Source organism: Mastigoproctus giganteus, chromosome 6, assembly GCF_048544385.1.
Source record: "Mastigoproctus giganteus isolate SK-2022 chromosome 6, ASM4854438v1, whole genome shotgun sequence".
Lineage (NCBI taxonomy): Eukaryota > Metazoa > Arthropoda > Arachnida > Uropygi > Thelyphonidae > Mastigoproctus > Mastigoproctus giganteus.
The window spans coordinates 42,053,916-42,076,698 of NC_143580.1; the positions used below are offsets into that span (position 1 = coordinate 42,053,916).

At 34.3% G+C, this 22,783-nt stretch overlaps 1 protein-coding gene across 1 annotated transcript in view; it reads right to left on the reverse strand.

The window, feature by feature from the left end:
* Positions 1-5,555: 5,555 nt before the first annotated feature.
* LOC150084194 (alkaline ceramidase 3-like) overlaps positions 5,556-22,783 on the reverse strand; it is a 102,854-nt gene continuing 85,626 nt past the window's right edge. The window contains exons 9-11 of the mRNA XM_090376154.1: positions 20,876-20,980; positions 8,889-8,934; positions 5,556-5,657 (exon numbers count right to left, since the gene is read on the reverse strand). Of these exons, the coding sequence (XP_090232280.1) occupies positions 5,604-5,657; positions 8,889-8,934; positions 20,876-20,980 (205 nt within the window). The 3' untranslated portion in view covers positions 5,556-5,603. The remainder of the gene's footprint in view (positions 5,658-8,888; positions 8,935-20,875; positions 20,981-22,783) is intronic.

The following is a 22,783-nucleotide window of genomic DNA, read 5'->3' on the forward strand; positions in this document are numbered from 1 at the left end:
AATTAATATTTGTGATCCAGCTTTTCAGCCTATTTTTAGTTGTTTCACAATTCAATTTTTCACTACCAGTGTGCTAAGTGTAAATACTTACTTTTGTAAAAAAGCACAATTGTTGTAGAAGCTTTACTCACAATTACAAATAATGAGTATTTGTAATTGTAAATAGAGTGTTATGTGGCCACAACACTATTTGTAATTGTGAATAGTGTTACGTGGTCACACCACTTTATTTGTAATTGGGAATAAAATGTTATGTGGTCACAGCACTTTATTTGTAATTGGGAATAAAATGTTATGTGGTCACAACAAAAATATGAAATAACTACTGTTCAATATATAGACACAAATTTCTTAAGAGAAAAATATATTCTTTTTCACCACAACTAATGAAAACCATATCAACCTACATTAATGAGTTGGCTTTTTAAACATTAAAGCTTTTGATCAGCAAAATATAAAATATTACACAATATATATATATATATTCTATAAAAAGCTTTATGTGACCTTTTTTGTGGATCTGAAACACCATATATACAGTTTGTTCAAAAGAAACATAGAAAGGCAACTTGTCTGAGCTACAGAGACCCTGCATATGCATACTAGAGATGCATATATAGATGTAGCATATCATGCAACAAAGCAGATGAGGCATTTTTATCAAAGCAGATGAGGCATTTTCATCCAAATCACTGCAACACAATGTAATGCAGTTTCTGATTGCAGAAGTGCCTGTAGATACTTTTGTGATCAGGTGAAAATTTTTTTTATCATATACAAATTATTTAGCCCATTCAAGAGTGAGTTTTCTGAATGTGTATGGATCCCTGAGGTGCAAGTTTTCTACTAGTGGCTAGCTTCACATGACTTTGAAAATTTGTAAAAGGTAAAATTTTATACCTGAATGCTCTTATACATTAATTTATTCTCTGAGGTGTTTGCCCAAAACTGGAGTGAAATTATTGTCAAATATAAAACCAGAATTTAAAAAATATATCAAAAAGGATTCATAAAAAAAATCTTAAAAAAATTGTTAAAAAACTTGTCACTACTGCTTTTTTATGCAACAATATCTTCTACATCTATTTATGCATCACCTACTTCAATTTCATCAACTTTTGGATCTGAATTCTAGAGAATTCTGGCTTTTGTAAGCCAAACTGGACAAAAGTGGCTGACAGGAGTCATTCCTCTTTTGATTTTAAAAGCTATTTTTTTGCTGCTATCTATTATACATTCTATCTACAATTATTTGAAAACACAGGTAAGGGATGGCAGCAATTAACAATTTTAAGGCAATTTGCACATAACAAACACATTATCTGAAACATACTTGAGACAACTTTGAAAAATGTACATATACATAAGTAGTCCTCAGACCCACATGTGAAAAACTTGCATACTTCAGAAAAGGTTAAAGTAGAAACACGGTTTGAGGCGAGCAATGGTTTACAAGTAGAGCAAACAATATAAGAACAGCAATCAGTCATTACAATATTAAACCCTTAATTGTACTGGTGGGGGTCTGTTAGACCCAGAAGTTGCTTGTTTTTAACGATACTAGCAAGAAAGTGTTGCGTATCTAGGTTATTCTCCTACTGGTGCTTGAGCTGTCGGTGTGCTTTGCAGGTTTTTTTTTTTTTTTTTTTGAAGTGTTTATTTTTCTCTTATTAGAAATAGCATGGAGTACATTACATTCTGCTAGCATTTAAAGGTCAGTATTTTTCTGAGGCTTTAGTGGGAACAAGAATATTTTTTGAAAAATAAAAAAACTTCATTTTGATTTTTTGTTATTCCTAAAAATTATAACTAGTAATAGGCCTCTGTTTGATGGTGAAATTTGCAGCCTACTAGAAGAGCCCTTTCCATATGATAATGGTGATAAAAGATTATCTTCTGAAGCCAAAATTTCTACCAATAAAGACCATCTTCATATCAACCATCAATCTTTCTAGTTGGATTAGATGCTAACAGTGAAAATGAATCTTCCATTTCAGGAAGATTCATTTTCACTGTTAGCATCTAATCCAACTAGAAAGATATTCTTAAAGTGATGTGGAAGATGCATCAAAACTATTCTGCCCAATGTATTTTGTGATATATAGTACTCTTGATTATCTGTGAACAGATTATCTAGGTTGCAGATTTGCTGGAATTTTATGGCCACAGAAGTCTAGTCATTCTAATTCAGATAACAAAAAGAAATATGGACTCCATTACAGGTGTTATCTGTTTACATTTTGTAATGTTCCTTTACTACTGTATGGTTAATTTTAATTCTTCTTAGAGTTTATTTTTTCTTAATTTGCACCCATCACGTTAAAACAGAAAAAGGATTGTTCTTTCTAGTGAACAGAAGCTTCAGCTCATTAATGAACACGAAAAATATTCGAAAGTGTCAATTTTAATGAGTGTCTCCCTTAACGAGTACCTCCTCTGAGTGTGGAGGAGATTCAACTATATGGAGAAATAAGGAGATGATGCCCTTGCTAACAAGATGCTTGAAATTTACAAAGTGAAATCTCCTCACAGTGTGGTATTCTTTTTCAAATGTGAATGCACTGTTATGTAAATAAATTTACATTATTTTCACATTTATGAAGTTTTCTTTCAGTTTGCAAATTGTCCAGTCAAATTTATTTACCATCCACCCCAGATAATCAGGAGTCTGAATTAAGGAAAACACAAATGTGGAAACAGAAAGCTTCTAGCTTATTATCTAATAAGAAAAACTAATAGAAACACTACTGTGGGCATTTGTTTCTCATCAACTGAACTAGCCCAGAAACTCAAAGAAGGAGAAACTTACAATTCTGGGTATGATGAGAATCAACAAACCATGGATCCTGCACAAGTAGTTAGGTAAACTATTTTTTTTTTTTTTTTTTTTTTTATTTCAAAATTTTCAAATCATTCAAAACATTGTGAGCAATGAAGTTTTTGTTGTTATAATCACAAATAAAATTCATGTGGAAGTTTTCAAATATTTTTCTAATGTTAATTTTGCACTTATGTAGTTTTATCAAAATATTATAAAAATATGTTCCTAAGATGATTTATGTAAACTTGACATAATATATGTATATTATGCCTACCTTTTGTAAAAGTTTATAAAATAAAATAGTGTTTCTTAGTGTAGAACCTGGAGTCTGACAGACCCTCATCATGTTAGTACCATTTTTTTCCCACCAGCACAATTATAGGTTAATGATGTAACAAATGCAAACGTGACACTATAATGCATGCAATGTAAGTACTTATACTTTACAGATGACTAGAAGAACATGTGCATTGTTCTCTGTCTCTAATTATAATATTTTATCCCTTCCTGCTGATCACGCATAAGTTATTGTCTCCACTCACAACATCTTATGCATGACCAGCAGGAACGGGCAGATTTCCTTCAGCAAACTGTTGTTTAAGATGAATTATAACTACTGTATGGTTTTAAGTGATATAGTATGTAACGTCACCATTTTCACTTAAAACTCATTTTCATGTGTGATTCACCATGATGTGAATGACATATGAAGATGAGTTTTAAGTGAAAGGCTGTCTTGTGGCATGTAAAATGCCAGTAAGTTCACATTTTTCTTTAATCCAGAGGCCATTTCTCAATTTTATCCATAGCACTATAATGTATGCTTTATACTACTGAAAAACACCCCATTTGTAACAGAAATGTGGTAGTGCATTACTTACACACACACACACACGAGAGTGGGATTATCAAAGCAACAAAGCATCCAGGCATGCTGAGTACTGGTATTGCATTACTGTATGAGTTTTCCCACATTCAAAACACACACACAAAAAAAGAGGATTTATGGAGGCTGCATCAGACAGATTCTGTTGGGAAGTGATTACCATGGCTAGCTTTGGTCCCTTTAAAAATGGCCTGAAAGGTAATTATTTGCAAAGAAATAATGGTGCAGACTGCCATGGTAACAAGGTGGCTTCAAGTGCAGTTACCCATGCCAGAAAAGTTGAATTGTTTTCTGCCAGATTAGAAGAAATGCCTAAAGAAATTTCTTTCTGTATAATGTCTAATCCCATCAGTTTCTGCATAATCCTTAAATGAAAAGTAATACTTTTCATTTTTCCTAGTTGATATCTATAAAAAGCACCACAGTATTTTCCTATGTGGTTTAAACCTATGCTTTTCATAAATATTGGGTATGCTTGAGTTATTTTATAATTTTTGAAGTATCCTTTTCATATGTTGCCTGGAGACTCACATTGAACAACTTTTCTGTGAATGTTTAGGTCATAGAATTGTCATTAACAACCACCTAAGGACCAGTATGTCCTGAAACAGGCTGTTATACCAGTGTCTAACCCTTTAAACAGATGGCACAATAACTACTTGGTGATGTCATTTATTTGAAGATAATGCAACAACGATGGCAACCTATCAAAATGGAGTTCATTTTGGATGTGAGGCATAACCCGTAATGTTTTATTATGCAGTTTAAACTCTGTGGGCTGAAGAAACAAAGATTTGCTTTTTAAAAATAACATACATGCATTTTCTATGTTTCATTTAAACAACCCTTACACACTATAGGATAAATGATGTTCATTAATAAGTAAATATATAAATTTTTACTTAATTTATTAAATCTAACTTGGTGGTTCAGTAAAAATAAGTTTTTTTATTATTATTATTTTTTACAACAGCTTTTGTGAATGCAAAATTTAATCTGTGATCTGAATTAAAGGAACATCAATTTTTAATATGTGGGCAGCCACTAAAGTTACACTTATTAGAATAGTGGGTTATTTTATATATATAAAACAGTAATTTAGTTAAGAAAAAGTCTTTTTCCTATGGAAATAAGTTCTGTTATTATATTAGGCACCATAAGCATTACAAGTAATAATGTTAGAACTCTGCAGGAAGAAATATTTCCTATATAGAATAAACATACATAAATATTTATCTTAAAGACAGAGAAACACATTTTTATGTTGGAATTGTTAGTGATTTTAACAAATATTAGATGTATTACTAGCAAAATAATTTTTCAAATGATATTTGAATTTCCATATAACCTACAAACATGCACCCACAATTCCACTACATTCTCTATATTTCCATTTCAAATAAAAACTGATTTGTGGAGAAAAGGAAGGATTTGGACTTTAAAAAATTAAAGCCCTATTGAGATTCATACTGAATCAAATTTCATTGCACTCATTTATAAATTATAACATTACAATAATCAGAAATTAATTAAATGCTCAAACCACAGATTTATTATATACATATGTAACATATATGTATTATATATATATATATATATATATATATATACACACACATATATATTTATTCACAGTACGAAGCAAAAATATATTTATTAGTATATACATAATCTCTATATATAACAAGCACAACCAAGATTTCTTTTCTTTAATACAAATATAAAAAGCTCAATAATTCTATCTATCTAACAACAATAAAGAAGGGAATTATATAACTAAATTCAGCATGCCTCAGTTATGTATACAAAATATAAACAACTTAGAGCTGCAACTCAGTTCGGTTGCTTTGGCAGTGTTTCCACCAAAACTGAATATATCCTTTCTTTCAAAAGGTTTTATTCCGCCTTTCCAGTGACTTTGGATCTGATCTCTACTCCTCTCCAAGTTAGCTTTAGGAATAAAAAAGAAAAGATTATATAATATATAATAATGAAATATAATGTCAATTATTATTTAAAATTTAATTATAACAGGTAAATGTATAATATCCTAGCTTCAGAGACCATTGAAAATACATTCAATATTGCAATTAACAAACCATTATTCACTTGTTTAACATTAAGGTTATTATGAATATAAAAAATATGAATACACAATTCATAGTCCTCCTCTTCTTTGCATTACAACAGACTGTCCATTACCACGTAAAAAAATGAACCAAAATATGGTATCACAATGCCTGATGGAAGATTGACCAACAATTGTGTTTCTATACAGTGGCGTAACTAGGGTATGTCAAATGTGGCCTCAGATATAGGTGGATGAACAGGATTAAAGATGAGTCTTAGAATAACTGAAATTATACTTTATTTTAAAATATGATTATGACTGTCATTATCTATATTAACTATTCTAAAAATGTGAGACCAATATATGTTATGATTATGAATTTTGTCTCTTTCTTGCAGAGACTGCAAGCAGTGCCTCTGTACAGTCCACATCACAGGCCAGTGCGCTTGGTTTGTTTCATTATTTTTTTTTTAATATACAATTACTGGGCACCAGACAGAATATATATATAATTTAAGATATTAGTTGTAGAGGTGTGATATTAATAGATCTCTACAACTAATATCTTAAATTATATATAATTTAAGATATTAGTTGTAGAGGTCTATTAATAGTGCAATAATAGACCAAGTTAAGCCGGCTATAATGTATATTAAGAAAGCTAGTAAGTTATTATAATTATTATAATTGAGCTATTAATTAACTATGCATTTTACATACTTGATATATATAAACTTGCTATATTGCAAAACACAGTTCCACATCACTAAACAGAAATTATATGTAAGTGACAATTAGTTCATAATTTTTGTCACAAAAGGAGTCAAGTCGTGTTTTGGCCAGTCATATATCAATGAAAAGCAGTCTCAAAATATTCTGTTAGATAAAAATCATATAGAAATTGACAAATGATAATGAAGATCAAAGACCATGCAAAAAAACAAAACAAAACTGTGTGTTCATGGCATATATAGGACATTACATCAACAGGCACTATACCATGGCTTTGTTGCAGACTACAATTACTTGAACTGTACCAACCAAACAACGATGAATTATGATAGTGAAGGGCTCATTTAAACACTCTCAACATCCAGAGCTGGGCACAGTTTAGTTGCCCTAGATTAACCAAATATATCATTTATATATGTATATTATAATTTGCAATACAGCCACTCCCCAGCTAACGTAATACTCAACTTACGGAAATTCGACTTCACGTAAGTTTTTTCCGGCTAGTGCAAACAAAAAAAAAAAAAAAAATTGTGGAAACATATTTTGCATCCCGTAGGAATAAATGGAGGTATCGTGAAAATATCGTAATGTGAACTCAATAACACATTGTGCTTTTTTTTTTTTTGGTAATTCGTTCCAAGACCTTGGAAGTTGAAATTTTTGTTATATAACTAAGCTATTTATATCTCTAAAAGTCATTTTTATAATGGAAATTGCACTACTTGTTCACTGTTATCATATGTTCAGTTATAAGAAACAGTTCTGAACGCCTTTGTGATATTTTTCTACAACACATTTCTGGAGGTCACTACCATAACTTTCCGGTTAATTGGGCTTTAGTGTAATCTATTATAAACAGGTAGTAAACTCGATCTTATTACACTGCGATAATACTGATAACTGCAATTGTGTGGGTTTTTATGTTACGGTATTATGGTGAAATGAGTTCCCCTTCACTGAAATCTTCAATCATATAAAACAAATAAATTTTCAGAATCTTCTCTTCATTCCTATTTACTTATTATAAGGGTGAAGGGAAAGGGACCAACAGAAAGTGCAAGTGCTGGCAGTGCTAGGAAATGAAACAAAATTGATTTAGAAATGAAGATGATTAATTAAGAATTATGAAGCAGGACAAAGTTTGTCATCTATTGCACGGAATTAGGTCTCACTGATTCAGCAGAGAATACTATTTTAAAGGACAGTGCACATATAAAAGAACATGTCAAAGGATCAACACACTTAAGATCAACAGTGATCACAAAACAGTTCAGGTGCTATATCAAAGATGAAACAGCTATTAATATGGATGGAAAATCAGATTCAGAAGCAAGTGCCCTTGAGTCCAATGGCCATTCAAGCAAAAGCAAGAAGTATTTAAGAAGATATTAAGGATAAGTATGGCAAACCCCAAGCCAAGTTCGTGGCAAGCATCAGGTGGTTTAATAGGTTCAAGCATCACGTTGGTTTCCAAAGCATTAAAGTATGCGGTGAAGTTGCCAGTGGCGATTCTGCAGCTGCACAGAAATTTTGTGATGTGTTGGGAAAAAACCCCTTCTAAATCTCCACAGCCTTCAACTTCCACAGCGGCATACTTATCAGCTGAAGAGTTAATTCTGGCAACGGTGCTCGAAAGGTAAAATTTGCTGATGCTATGCCTGTCTCCTCTCTCTTTTTGTAATTTTTACAATTTTGTACACTTTTGGAATTTTTCCTGTGCATGAGTAAAAAATTGAATAAATAATTCTATTTACATGTTCATTGAACATTTATTTTTTGCTTCAATCAAATTTGCGATTGCTGCATAAGCATTTAGGGAAATTCCAACTTACGTATATCGGTGAGTGGCTGTATAAGTAAATTTTGCCTATCATCAACAACTGGGATCTGGTGCTGCAGATTCCCATCTGCAGCACCAGATCTCAGTTGTTGATGGTAGGCAAAATTGACCCCTTGAACATAACATGCTCTGTGCAAGAATTGTTGGCACTGCATTTCACAAACACAGACTAATCAATTGGTTGCTCCTATCTCCTACTGAACTGCCACCCTATTTTCCTGATCTCATCCCTGTAACTTTCACATACAAAAAAAAACAAAAAAACTTTACCTACTTTATTCGTCCAACCCTTCTTTAAATTTATTCAAACTATCCACTTGTTATAGTTGGCAGGAAAATAAAGAACAGGCTAGAAATAAATTTCCCTGGCTGTTCTTTATATTCACTTGTGCTTCTTCCTCCTCCTTTTTCTAATAGTGTAAGCATGTATTAATTCATGCTATGATGATTAACAAAGTATTTTCAGGAGTTCAACTTCTACTATAAAAATATTTTATGAGAATTATTAATTATAAATAAAGTCAAGAATACTAACCTTTGTTGTGTATTCTCTTTTTAAATATTCCAGGCGAGCAGTACAACTAAAAACACATACAAAAATATATAAATTTCAAGAATAATTTAAATATTATACAAGGTGTGGCAATAAAGTTTGAAGACTGGTGCTGTTGTGGTCCTGTATGATAAATTTCAAAAATAAATGGAAGTGGTATGTTGTAGTTTAAACTTCCTACAGCAGAGGGTGGTACAGAAATTGTCCAGTAGGCTGACAGTTGCAAGTAACAACAAGTTTTGTTAGTAGTGTTAATGTTTTGGGTCACAATTTTCCAATGGAGCAATGAATGAATATCAAATTTTGCTTTAAACTGGGAAAATCTGCAACAGAAAAATATGAAATGTTAAAAACTGTTTATGGTGATGAAACATTAAGTACCAGTGTGTTTGAATGGTATAAGTGGTTCAAAGACAGATGTGAGGATGTTTGCAATAACACAAGAAGTGGACATCCATCAACCTTTTGAAATTAGGACAGAGTTGCAAAAGTTTGGGAAATTGTGGAAAGAGATCATCATTTGACCCTCAATATGATGGCTGATGAGCTGGATATAAATAAGGAGATGATTCATCAAATTCTGCATGAAGATTTAGGGGAAAGGAAGGTCTGTACAAAATTTGTGCTGCACAGCCTCATGGATGAGCAGAAAGAATGAAGAGTGTCATCAAGTGAAGACTTCATTCAGACTTATCGAGACAAATCCTAATTTCCTTGAATGTATTGTCACTGGATATAAATGTTGTGTTTCAGTACAACCCAGACATGGAGAGTCTTAGCATGCAGTGGATTTCAAAATCATCCCAAGTCCCAAAAAAGTTTTGTTTGCAGAAATCCAGGATCAAGTTGATCACGTTTTTCGACAAAAAGGATGCAATTCACAAGGAACTTGTACATGAAGGGAGAGAATTGCATTTTACGTATAGGTGCTTCAAAGCCTACTGAAGTGCATTTCCTGGGTGAAGCTGCAATTTTGAGAGAAAGGTTGCTGGTTCTTGTTGCACAACAATACACCCACTCATTCTACAGATCAAACACCTACCCTACTCTTCTAATCTAGCACTAATGGACTTCTTCCTCTTTCCCAAAGTGAAAACTGCCCTCAAAGGAAAGAGATTTCAAAATGTTGAGAATATAAAAACATAACCACTAAACTCATCTCTTTGGACACTTTTTCTGACTCTTTTAAGAAACTTTTAGAGCAGTGTAACAACTGCATTCAATTGGTGGTGATTACTTTGAATAAAAACAAAAGCATTTTTGAGCTCCTTTATTTTGTGTTTTTTTTTATTACACCAGTCTAGGAACTTTATTTCCACATGTTGAATATCTAGATAAAACTATTGGATTCTTTAAACTCCTTGCAATTCTCTAAAATCTGTATTTATCTAAAAGCCAGTCTTTGAAAGAAAGATATAAAAGAAGCTGGATGTCTTATTGTGTTTTGCATATGCATATGACTGAAGAAGTCATATGCAATATATTTTACAGTTAAGTGAATTTTAATATCATACACTTAACTTGATTTAAGATTCCCTGTTCATTTTTTGTGGTTTCAACAAAAACTCCATATTAGCAATGAGTTATATTTTATGTTATATTGGCACTTGTCAGAACTTTATCATTTGTTTTGTATTTGATTACTGCAATTTTAACTGTAATTTTAAGAACATTTTCTGATGGAGATACCAAATTAATCATTAATGACAAAATTAATATGAGATGTGTGGAAATACAACCTACAGTTTTATGAAATGAAACAGCAAAACACAAGATACAAAATAAAGACTAAATGAGAGCATACAGTAAATGTGGGGCAAAAAATCAAAAGATAAAAGCAACACTAAATGTTCATTATATGAAGAGCTAGAAAATACATTAACTGTACCTAATCACAGAAACAAAGTAAAACTTAAGCATGCACATGGGGTTATAACATAGCACATTGTTTATAGCATGGTTATTGTTCAATGTTTTTTGCTAATTTATTATTATATTTTTTTTGTAGTCAACAAATATGATATAGATTTTAAAAATATAATTTTTAATTATTATCAGAAATTTTTTAAAAAACAATGGCCTAATTGGTTGTTTTGGAGAGCTTTTTGAAGTGTTATAATGTGGCTAAAATAGATATTTCTAGTTGATATTTTTTGGGTTGTCAATAATATTATAATCTTTATGAATATGATAAACATTCATAACTGATAGTAGTTTGCAGCTGTATATGAATTTTATTCACATGTTAACAGTAATTCCACATTTCAAACAAAAATATTCATGTTAATTACTACAACAGTTAAAAAAGTTTAAAATCAATCCATTTTATTTTTTAGAAAAATTCATTTAATCACATTCTATGAAATGGAATTCCTCTCGAAGGCTGGGCTTTAAAATGAACAAATGAATAAAATACAGTTTCTCTTGTTTGTTTGTTTACTTTGAGTATTTCACTCTATGAGAAACTGAGAAAAAGAATAAAGTATCTGTAACCATGAGATATCAATACACACAGCACAAGACTACCATTTGTAAAGTTGGCCACAAACAATGGGATTGCAATTTTTGCACAGCTTCTGCAATTTCATGCACTACTGGTTTCTGAATAATTAGAGAAGATATTAAATGTCTTTGAAAAGTGCTAGGACTAACTATAAAAACACTGTCTTCTTTTCTGATTGCATTTTTCTCTATAGTCCTTCTTTAGTTATTATGGCAGTGTGGCAAATTGCTGCTATGGATAAAGGAATGGTTGAGTGGGAGAAGATAGAGAGTGGTAATCAATGGACACTGCTCTTTGTGGACTAATGTTATTAGTGGGGTCCCCCAGGGTTTGGTGTTGGTTCCATTGTTGTTTTCTGTATTTATTAATGATACTGATGAAGGTATATCAGGCTTAATGTCCAAGCTTGCAGATGATACAAAGGTTGGCACGGTTGATAATGATAGTAATGACAGTACGCTATTGCAACAGGATCTAGAAAAGTTGAGCAGATGGGCTGAGAGGTGGCAACTGAAGTTTAACATTGACAATTGTAAAGTACTGCATATGGATAGCAGTAACCCCAGAGTAACGTATTAACTGTGTGGTACTTACACCCAGGGTGACAGAGAATGAAAAAGACCTGGGGGTAATTTTCCTATGAATCTCAATATTACAGTGTGCACTCCTTGCTGAATGTTTGTGGAGCCATCTGTAGTGGGACACGACAAACAAAGTTGTTTGTCGTGTCCCACTTGTTTTTTGTTTTTGATGCAAAAACATAAAGACATCAAAGTAATTCAATGTTCTGATGGGAAAATATGAGAGCTTGAAGAACAGGGTTGATGTCCTCAAAGGAATTAGTGGCTCAATTATCTGGGAAATGGGAATATATTATGCAAAAATGACAGGTGGAATGGGACCAGGGTATGTCAAGCAGGGGCAAAAGTTAATGATTCTGAAGAACAGTTATTAACTTTTAAGGGCACAAAAAAAGATATTACTTTTGTGCCCTTAAAATGATGTGATATTACTGCAGTATACATTGGTATTGGTAATAATAAGAGAACTAAAGATACACTTAACAGGCATAGGAAAATGTTAAAAAAAAAAAAAAAAAAAAAGAGTTAGGATTAAATTTGAAAATGAATAGGATAAAGACGAATACAGTAGCTTCCGGTTATTTGGGAGACATCAGGACTAGTGAAAATTGGCCCGATTAAGCGGCTGCCCCAATTATCCGAAGTTTCACGTAAATAGTTAAAAATACAATGGACCCGTGCTTTACAATTGGTTCACTGTACAATCAAATCATGTTACAATGGACTCACCGTAATAAAGTACCATTCACTATACGATGTGTAGTAAGCGGCAGTCATTGTGATCATGTTTGTGAATTGAATTTTAATTATATTAAACAGCGATTGTATTAAATTAGCAAAAACAGGAGGAATATTATCCACAGGCTATAAAAGTAAAGATACAGTAAGCACATTTTTACCCTTTATTACCTTTCCAATTAAAAAATTACATGATATGTGAAAATCGGAAAAATACATGTGATAATCAGAATAATTAATACGTACTGTGATAGGTACATACTAACTAGTTGACATTTCTGTTCACTGACATTTGTGGGTGGGGGTTAAAATTTAAAACGGTAAAAAGATAAGCAATCAATAATAAAGAACACGGGATACACAAATTGCAAGTAACACGATATGTGCAAGTGAGAACGGAGTAACAAGTTATGAAGCTTTAAAAATAGGAATGAAGAGAAGGTTCTGAAAATTAATTTTTTTGTATGATTGAAGATTTCACGGAAGTGTAAACACATTTCACCATAATAACCCACAGAATTCCAGCTGTCGGTATTATTGCAAATTCAATAAGATCAAGTTTACTATGCTTTTATGATAGATTGCACTAACAGAAAAGCCCAATAAACAGGTGACTGTTAATTGTTTTTATTGTTTTATGGTTGTGACCTCCAGAAATCCGACCGAGCCACATGGTTCGGTCGGAGACAATTGTAGGGTAATCTCCAGTGCTGTGGTCTCCTGCCCCGATTAAATGGCATGTTGTCCCAATTAAGCAAAGTAAATCCTGGCTATTTTCTCGATTGGGTTCTGTTTTTTTAAGATTTGCCCCAAATAAACAGCTGCCCCGATTAACCGGTGGCCCAAATAACCGGAATCCACTGTATAATAAAGATTTGAAGATGAATATGACTGGAATTTTGTCCAGACATAAAAGGAGGGAGTACACGATGACAGCTTTGTCAATCAATTTGACCCTGGACAGATTGTGCAAGGCTCATGGGGTAGAATTTTTCACAGTATGATTTGAGTTTGTTAAAAGGAGAGAATGTTTTTATAGGGATAGGATACACTTCAACAGAAGGAGTGCAAGAAATATCTGATGCCTCAAGCAGAGGAAAATCTATTCTTATACTGCAACAGCAAATTTAGGCATTAAACAAAATTTAATGTCTAAGTTTGCTTATGATACAAAGGTTGGCAGAATAGTTAATGAGAGAAATCAAGGTATGCTACTGGAACAAAACTTAGAGAAATTAGACAGATGGGCTGAGAAGTGGAAATTGAGATTTAATACTGATAAATGCAAGGTATTGCATATGGGCAAGCAACAATTCCAGAATAACATACCAATTAGGTGGTACCATGCACTCAAGATGGTATTGAATGAAAGATCTGAGGTAAACTGTACAGCGTAACATGAAGTTCCCTGAGCAGTGCAGACAGGCAGGCAGCTAGGGTAACCTACAGGGCTCTGTGAATGATATATAGGAAGTTTGCAAGCAGGGACAAGGAGTTGATTTTCCTGCTGTGTAAGGTGAAGGTTAGGCCACATCTTGACTACTACATACAGGTCTAGAGGCTTCATTTTAGGAAGGATCTGAATCTGTTGGAGGGTGCAGAGAAGAGAAACAAGATTAATAAGGAGCACAAAAAAAAGTATTGTTATCAACAAAACTTCAGTTCTGCAAATGCAGCATCTGGAACCTATACATCTGCAAAGAGACCTGATTGAAGTGTTTAATGGATTGGGTAAACAATATGATGATGGTTTCCTTATTCTTTCCCAGATGACACACATAAGGGGACATAAACTAAAACTGAAAAAAAAAAGGGGGGGGGGGGTGGTTACAGATGTGCAATAAATTTAAGGAAGGCTAGACAATTTATTAAAGGGGATGTGGGTAGCATTTTTTTGATTTGCTCTTAAGAATGGCACTGCTAATAGCTAATAATAATCTCCTAACTGTTATTTTATCAATAACTGGGATTCCTCTAATATACTCATTTCTCACTTTACTCTTTTTTTTGAATTCATGTCATCCATCTTACCAACTGCATTTCTGCAACATAAAACTTTTTTCTTGTCCTTTCTTTAATGCCCAACACTCTGAACCATATATCACATCAAGTCTCTCCACTGATTTATAAAACTTACTTTTCAGCCAAATTGGTTCTTGCTGTTTGCTATTACTGCATTCTTACCAATACAGATTAACTAGAATATATTCAGGATCTTCACTGGCTAGGATTATTATTTTTGTGGAAAAGATGGATGTGAAACATTAGGTCTGACCTAGTCACTTCTCCCACCCTTATGGACTTTAAAGAGTTAATGCTATTGTTTCAGTAAAAGTGGGTGGAGAATGTTCCCTTTGTGATCCAACAACTAAAGAGATGACCCCTAAAATTACATTGAATGAAGCCAGATTCAATTTAAGATGCACAGATATGGGCCAAAGCACTTTTTAACAAGATAGGTATCTTCTACAACAGTGGTCCCCAACCTGTGATCCACAAGAACGTTTTGTTGACCCAGTTGAGAAAGTCACTAATTTTTTTTACAAAAATAAAGTCTATTTACTAAAAGGTCTATGGTTTTATTTTACAGATATAAGATTATTACAATGGCACATAGTGTAATTTGTACAAATTTTATAATATAAAGATTGTTAAATGTACAGAAAAAAATGTGTACAAATTTTATAATATAAGGATTGTTAAATGTACAGAAAAAAATGTGTACAAATTTTATAATATAAGGATTGTTAAATGTACAGATAAAAATTTCTTTGAATTTGAATACTGACTCACTATAAAAAAAATGTTGATGGCTACTGATCTATACGATCCTATCAAAAAAACTATGTTAAAAGAAGATGCCTGCCACTGTGATAAAATGATAACTTGCTATCAAGTTCTTATTAATTCAGATACGTCTGTTAAGCTAAAAACTCATTTAGAAATTAACTGCATGTTTTCAAAAACAAGGCAGAAAAATGGAAAAAAGAGGATGTAGCCTAGTGCAGTCAAAAGTAGCAAATGTTGAACCTAGGCAAAGCATGGACAATAAAGTGAAACAAAAAAAAAAAAAAAGGTGTGAGAGCTAGAGAGTGATGGAAGCTAACAAAAAAAAAAGTATAATAAAAAATAAAAAATTACAAAAAAACGGATAAAATAATTAAATTCTATACAGTGGGACCAACTGGTGATGTTATCAACAGCAAATCCTAAATGGGAAGAATTTAAGGAATGAATTTTGGAAGCTACTAGGCTTTTTGTCTAAACTAAGAAATAATGATCAAGGTTTATACCTAAATGGATGTCAGATGAACTAGTGAGACTCGTGGCAGAGAAGAAAAATGCATGGGATTCACATAAATCATAAGGTGACACAAAGTCTATGCCAGATATAAGCTGTTGGGTACTCAAGACACAAAGGAGGTTAGGCAGTCAAAGGGAGATTAAGAGAAATTTTAGGCAAGAGTTGCAAAGAAAAACAGCAAAGAGTTCTTTACTTATATAAACTCTAGAAGGAAGGGGATTAATCAAATTGGTCCACTTGATATCAATGGTTTGACTGTTAAGGACCCTGCTCAGGAAGCTGACATACTGAATGAGTATTTTGCATCTACATTCACATATGCGGAGTTATTCAGGGAGCTAAATGATTTTGTAATAACTTGCTGAGAGCAAAGTGGAGGAGAAATTGTCGAAGTTAAACGTAAGAAAGGCACCTGGGGTGGATGGGATCTATCCAGTTATATTAAATGAGGCAGCAAAGGAAGTAAGCAAAACCTTTGGCATAATTATGAGAGCTGCCTTGGACTCAGGGGAGGTTCCCATGGACTGGAGATATGAAAATGTGATCCTAATTCATAAAGGGGGATCAAAAGGTGACACAAGCAATTACAGACCTGTTAGTTTAACTTCTGTTCCAGGAAAAATAATGGAGGCACTGATTAACAAAGCACTACAGGATCATCAAAACAATAGTGCAGCTATAGTTCAGATATAGCTTGGGTTTGTTAATGGGAAGTCTTGTCTGACCAATTTGATCAAATACTACAATGCATTAACCATGCATAAGTAAACTCCTTCACAAAGGAACTGGATGCAAAAAATAATTTTGATATCATATACTTGGATTTCAGGAAAGCTTTTGATACCATTGCACTTGGAAAACTACTGTACAAATTGGAGCAGTATGGCATTAAGGGCAAGTTGCTGCTCTGGATAAAGGGATGGTTGAGTGGGAGAAGACAGAGAGTGGTAATCAATGGACACTGCTCTTCGTGGACTAATGTTATTAGTGGATTCCCCCAGGGTTCGGTGTTGGGCCCATTGTTGTTTTCTGTATTTATCAATGATAGTATATCAGGCTTAATGTCCAAGTTTGCAGATGATATGAAGGTTGGCAGGGTTGATATGACAGTAATGACAGTATGCTACTGCAACAGGATACAGAAAAGTTGAGCTGATGGGCTGAGAGGTGGCAACTGAAGTTTAACATTGACAAATGAAAAGTATTGCATATGGGTTGCAGTAACCCGAGAGTAACATATCAACTGTGTGGTATTACACTCAGGGTCGTAGAGAATGAAAAGGACATGGGGTAAGTGTGCAGTCAGATATGAAGTTTTCTGAGCAGTGCAGAGAGTCTGCAAGAGTAGCTCAAGGTGTCTTGTCAATGATATACAGGAATTTTTCTAGCTGGGATAATGAGGTAATTATCCCCTTGTATAAGGCAATGGTTAGGCCACATCTTGAGTACTCTATACAGGTCTAGAGGCCTCATTTTAGGAAAGATGTGGAGTTGCTCAAATGAGCACAGAGAAGGGCAATGAGATGGTTGAATGGAACAAAGGGTTGCTGTTACAAAGACTTAAGTTCTGCAAATTGTGGTGTCTGGAGACTAGGCACCTATGAGGTGATCTGATTGAGGTGTATGTGGCCTTGAATGATTTCAGCAAGCTCAATGCTGCTGGGATTCTTCCTGTTGCCCAGATGAGTTGCCTGGGGAGGGGTCATAAATTCAAATTGAGGAAATAGAGTTGTAGAATAGATGTGCAGAAATTTTCATTTAGCCAGCAGGTGGTTGATTGTTGGAACAAACTTCATCTGTCATTGTAGAAGTTGAGAGCTTAAATAAATTCAAGCAGAACTAGAAAAACATTGGAGTTAATGGATGGGTGAAATAGGAAATTTTTGTTTGGCTGATGCTATATAAGCTTATACATCATATGCCTCTACTAATGCTAATAGGAGAGATGCATGATGGTGTGTTGTTCAATCTAAAAGATATTTCTGTGCTAAAGGCCCAAGAGTATGAAGGAGTTTACTTATGCATGCTTTCTACTACCAAGGTAGTGTAATGCATTGTTTTAATTACATTTCATATTGTGAATACCTTCAGATATGAGTTGTCATGTATTGCAATACCCTTGAATAAGTAACGCTTCACCTATGGAGAAGGTAATCCACTGAGAATAAGTAACAATGGTGTTCTCCATAGGTGAAGCGTTAATTATAAGAGGTAGTGCAATACCATGGCATCTCGTTGTGAGATATTCACAATAGGAGATATAATTAAAATGGATGCATTAAAACTACCTTGGTAGTAGAAATGATGTGTGTGTATTACCCATGCATAAGTAAACTCCTTCACAAAAGAAAATAGCTGAAATATTTTGGCAAATTTCAAGAAGCTGGGCTACACATGAGTGCCAAGGTTTTATATTACATTTTTTACACTCCCACATCAACTACTTCCCAGAAAATGTAGGAAGTGTTAGTGAAGAATAGGGTGAGAAGTTTCACCAGGACATTAAAGACATGGAGTTAAGGTACAAGGGGTGGAATGTCTACATGATGGTCTGACTATTGCTGGAAGCTGAGAGGGACTGTAAAGTAGAAGGATCTGCAAGAAAATCAAAGAAACAAAAATTTGACCCATCGTAGATCAGTTTTTAAAATGAGAAACAAGTGTTTGGTGGACTTTTTACCAAACTGCCCTTTTTAATAGTTTTCAAATATGTATTTAAATATAAAAAAGTCTGGTAAAGTAGCATTTTGTTATAATTTCAGTGTGCAAATTCTGCCAAATTAATAAAAATTTGTGAAAAATCAATTTCTTTCATGATTTTTGAAGAAACCTGATGTAATGGAAACAAATACAAATTATTTTTTTAAATCAGCATTAGAAAATGATTCAGAAAACACCCTTTTCTGAGAAAACATCAGTGAATTGTTTTCAAAATGCAGAGTAGTGTTGTGAATTCGAGAAAAACTGCAATACTAGACCACCTTGAACTATTGCCTGCAACCACGCCTGCAACAGTGGAGTGAATTCTTCAAGCATTGTATATCACGACCCACCTCAGGGACCGCCAGAAGCTGCACTATCGATCGATCCCCCTGAAGTCTCCATGGTCGATGTTGAGCCTACAGTAGAAGAAGTGAAAGCAGCGATACAATCCCTAAAGAATGGCAGGGCACCAGGAGTGGACCAAGTCACCACAGAAGCGATCAAAGCCGGGGGAGATGTACTGCTTCGCCGACTACACTCACTCCTCAAAACCATCTGGTGCACTGAACAAATTCTGCTAACATGGAGGAAAGCCATTATCGTACCGATCCACAAGAAAGGTGATAACCGGGATTGCAAGAACTACCGTGGCATCAGCCTCCTTTCCATCATCGGAAAGGTCTTTATGAAGATCATCCAGTCAAGGCTGCAAAAACATCGCAAGCAAACCAGTCGAGAAGAACAGGCAGGATTTAGACCCGGGCGAGGATGCTGTGATCAAATCTTTGCCATCCGTCAGCTGATGGAGGAGAGGATCCGGTGTGGACAGCGAACCGTCATTGTTTTCATTGACTTTAAGTCTGCTTTCGACTGTGTCCATCGGCCTGCCTTATGGAAACTACTAGAGGTCGAACATGTACCTCGAAAAGTCATCACACTCCTCCAAACTGGATACAACGGTTTAACCAGCCAGGTGCGCATCCAGAACGATTTATCTGAGGAATTTACCATCCAAACTGGAGTCCGCCAAGGGGATGTAGCCTCCCCATTGCTTTTCAACATCGTGGTCGACGCCATTATGAAGCAAGCATTCAGAAACAGACGGGGCATACAATATGACAAGGATCACTATGTGACTGACCTGATGTTTGCCGATGATAGTGCTATCTTTGCTGGTAACGACTCTGAAGCCACGGACATCCTCTACGACATTGCCCGCATTGCCCAGCCATACGGTTTGAAGATCAATGCTGATAAGACAAAGGCCCTGACAACAGATGGGTCGCAAGCCACCATCTATCTCGAAGGCGTCCAGATCGAGCAAGTGCAGGACTTTAAATACCTTGGGTCGCTGGTTCAGGAGAAGAAAGTTGCATCCACCATGGAAATCCACAGCAGAATTAGACAGGCGGCCACTGCATTCGCCTCACTCAAATGGTGTCTGTGGAAGAGGACCAACATTTCCTCAAAGACTAAAATCCGACTCTTCCGGACTTTGATCCTGGCCATTCTCCTTTACGGATCAGAAACATGGATTTGTCTCAAGCTAGATTTAAAAAAACTTGAGGTATTCCAAATGCGATGCCTGCGGCAGATTTTGGGCATCTCACTTCGTGACCGCATCACTAATGATACCATCCGCACCAGATGCCAACAGCAACCAACCATTGCCGACCAAATCCAGAAGCGAAGGCTTAGATGGTTTGGCCACGTATGTAGAATGGGCACGAACAGAATACCATCCACACTCCTTTGGAGACAATGACCCACCCAATGGAGCATCCAACGGACTGCGCCTAGGAAAACGTGGGCCAAGCAAGTGGAAAATGACTTGAAGAGTCTACGTCTTGACCTTAACCAGGCCAGGACTGACGCCATGGATCGTAAAGTATGGAAGAACATCACAGAGCAAGTCCGAAACCCTGCGGCACCTACAGCAGCATACTGGTTGCGTGGCAACCGCCTCCCCCAGCTGCCAGCTAAGGACCAAGAAGAAGAAGAAGAAGAAGAATTGAAGGACTTCTTCTAGACACTTACTCAAGTGAGAAAACTATTATTTATCCTAAAAACAATGGCAGCCTTATCAATAAAAATACTTATCCATATATAATTGTATTTAGTATAGTAATATGAAGCTCACCAGTATAAAATATGGATATATGATCCATAACCTGCTAGAACATGCCATACTGCATGTAACTGGGTAAATGGGTGAAATGCTACTGGCAATTTATTTCTTGCTGCCCTAAACAATAACAAAAAAGTAAATAACTTTAATTACTATTTTATAACACTTTAATGTAAATAATGACAAAACTTTCGACAAAAATACATTGTGCACATAACAACATTATGATATGACAGGCAGACAAAAATTGAGTTTGTTTATGTGATGCCTACATCTTCCTTTACCTTTTAGGGAAAAATCACTATATACATGAGTGTGAACATTTCAAAGCTAAGGAATTTTAAATTTCTTAGTTATTTTAACACATGTAACAACCTTACCATCAGTAACAGCATTTACAAGCTTTTTTTTTTTGAACTATAAAGTACACTTAATGCTTTTTAGGTAATTCAGATCATAACTAGAAATTGTGAAGACCCTCCCCCCATCTATTTCTCTCTCTAACACACACACACACACACACACACACACACACACACACACACACACACACACACACACACACACACACACACACACACACACACACACACACTTTTAATTAAAAATCAATTTAACCCATCAGTAGTAGCACACCAATTTGTAGCAAATATGGTGATGGGGCACCTGACAAGTGCCATTATCATTTTAATTTTTAGATTTTTTTTATTATTTTTTTAATTTAATTTTGATTGAAATGAACTTTATCTTTTCTTAATGGACTGAAATACCTATTGTATATAGATTTTTAAGCTTAAAAGAATTAGTTTTTAAAATATGCTTTATGTAAATTTTACACCTTTTATTTTCAAAATAACAAAAAAATTAATTATGTTATAAATTACAAAAATCATTTTATACACATAAAATAAAAAGTTCAGTCTCTCTCTCTCTCTCTCTCCCATTTAAAAGACTTAAGTGTGCAAATTTTAAACGTGTGCTTGTGCACATATTTCTGCTTATTATGTTTATAAATATTATTAAAAGATTAAAAAAATATATAATGATACTATTAGTTACTTCTATTTTTAAGTTTATTTTAAAATTTATTTAAAATTTGACCTTCACAGTACACTAAATTTGAAATTACATATGTTGTTTCCTGCTGAGTAAGCAGCCATTTGGAGAGAATATTGGGTTTTGTGTTATCTTCTTTACTCTGTGAAAACAATAAATTTTTCAAAACCAACTAACCTGAAAGGTTACTAGGCCATTTCTGAGCCCATCTGCCTAATTTTTCTAGATCTTGTTGCAGTAGAATATCTTGTTTACTGTTATTAACCACCCTCCCAACCTTTGTATTATCTGCAAACTTAGACATTATGAAACTTTAAACAAACAGCACTGGTGATTTTTGATTTTCTGGCAACATCCCTTCCAAAAATTTGTCTAGTACTTCTTTGAATTACCCACTTCCATAACAACAAATGGAAGTTTCTTACAACAATCAACCACCCACTGGCTGAAGGTAAACCTCTGCACATCTATCCTACAGTCATCCTTCCTCAATTTATGCCCCATCATGTATGTAGTCTGAGCAAGATAGGGAATGCCATCAACATTGAGCTTGCTTAATCCATTCAAAGCCATAAACACCTCAATCACATAACCTTGCAGATGCCTAGTCTCTGTACACAGCAATTTTCATGAAACTAAAGACTTTCTTGGTAATAGCACCCTTTCGTTCCCTTCATCAATCTTGTTGCTCTTCTCTGCACCTGTTCCAGCAGATATACATCCTTTTTAGAATGAGCCCTCCAGACTAGTATACAGTACTCAAGATGCAACCTAATAGTAGTAGTAGTAGTAGTGGCATGTGATGCAAGAAAGCAAATGTACGAGCTTATGCAGCATCAGCCAAAAAAAAAAAAAAAAACACAC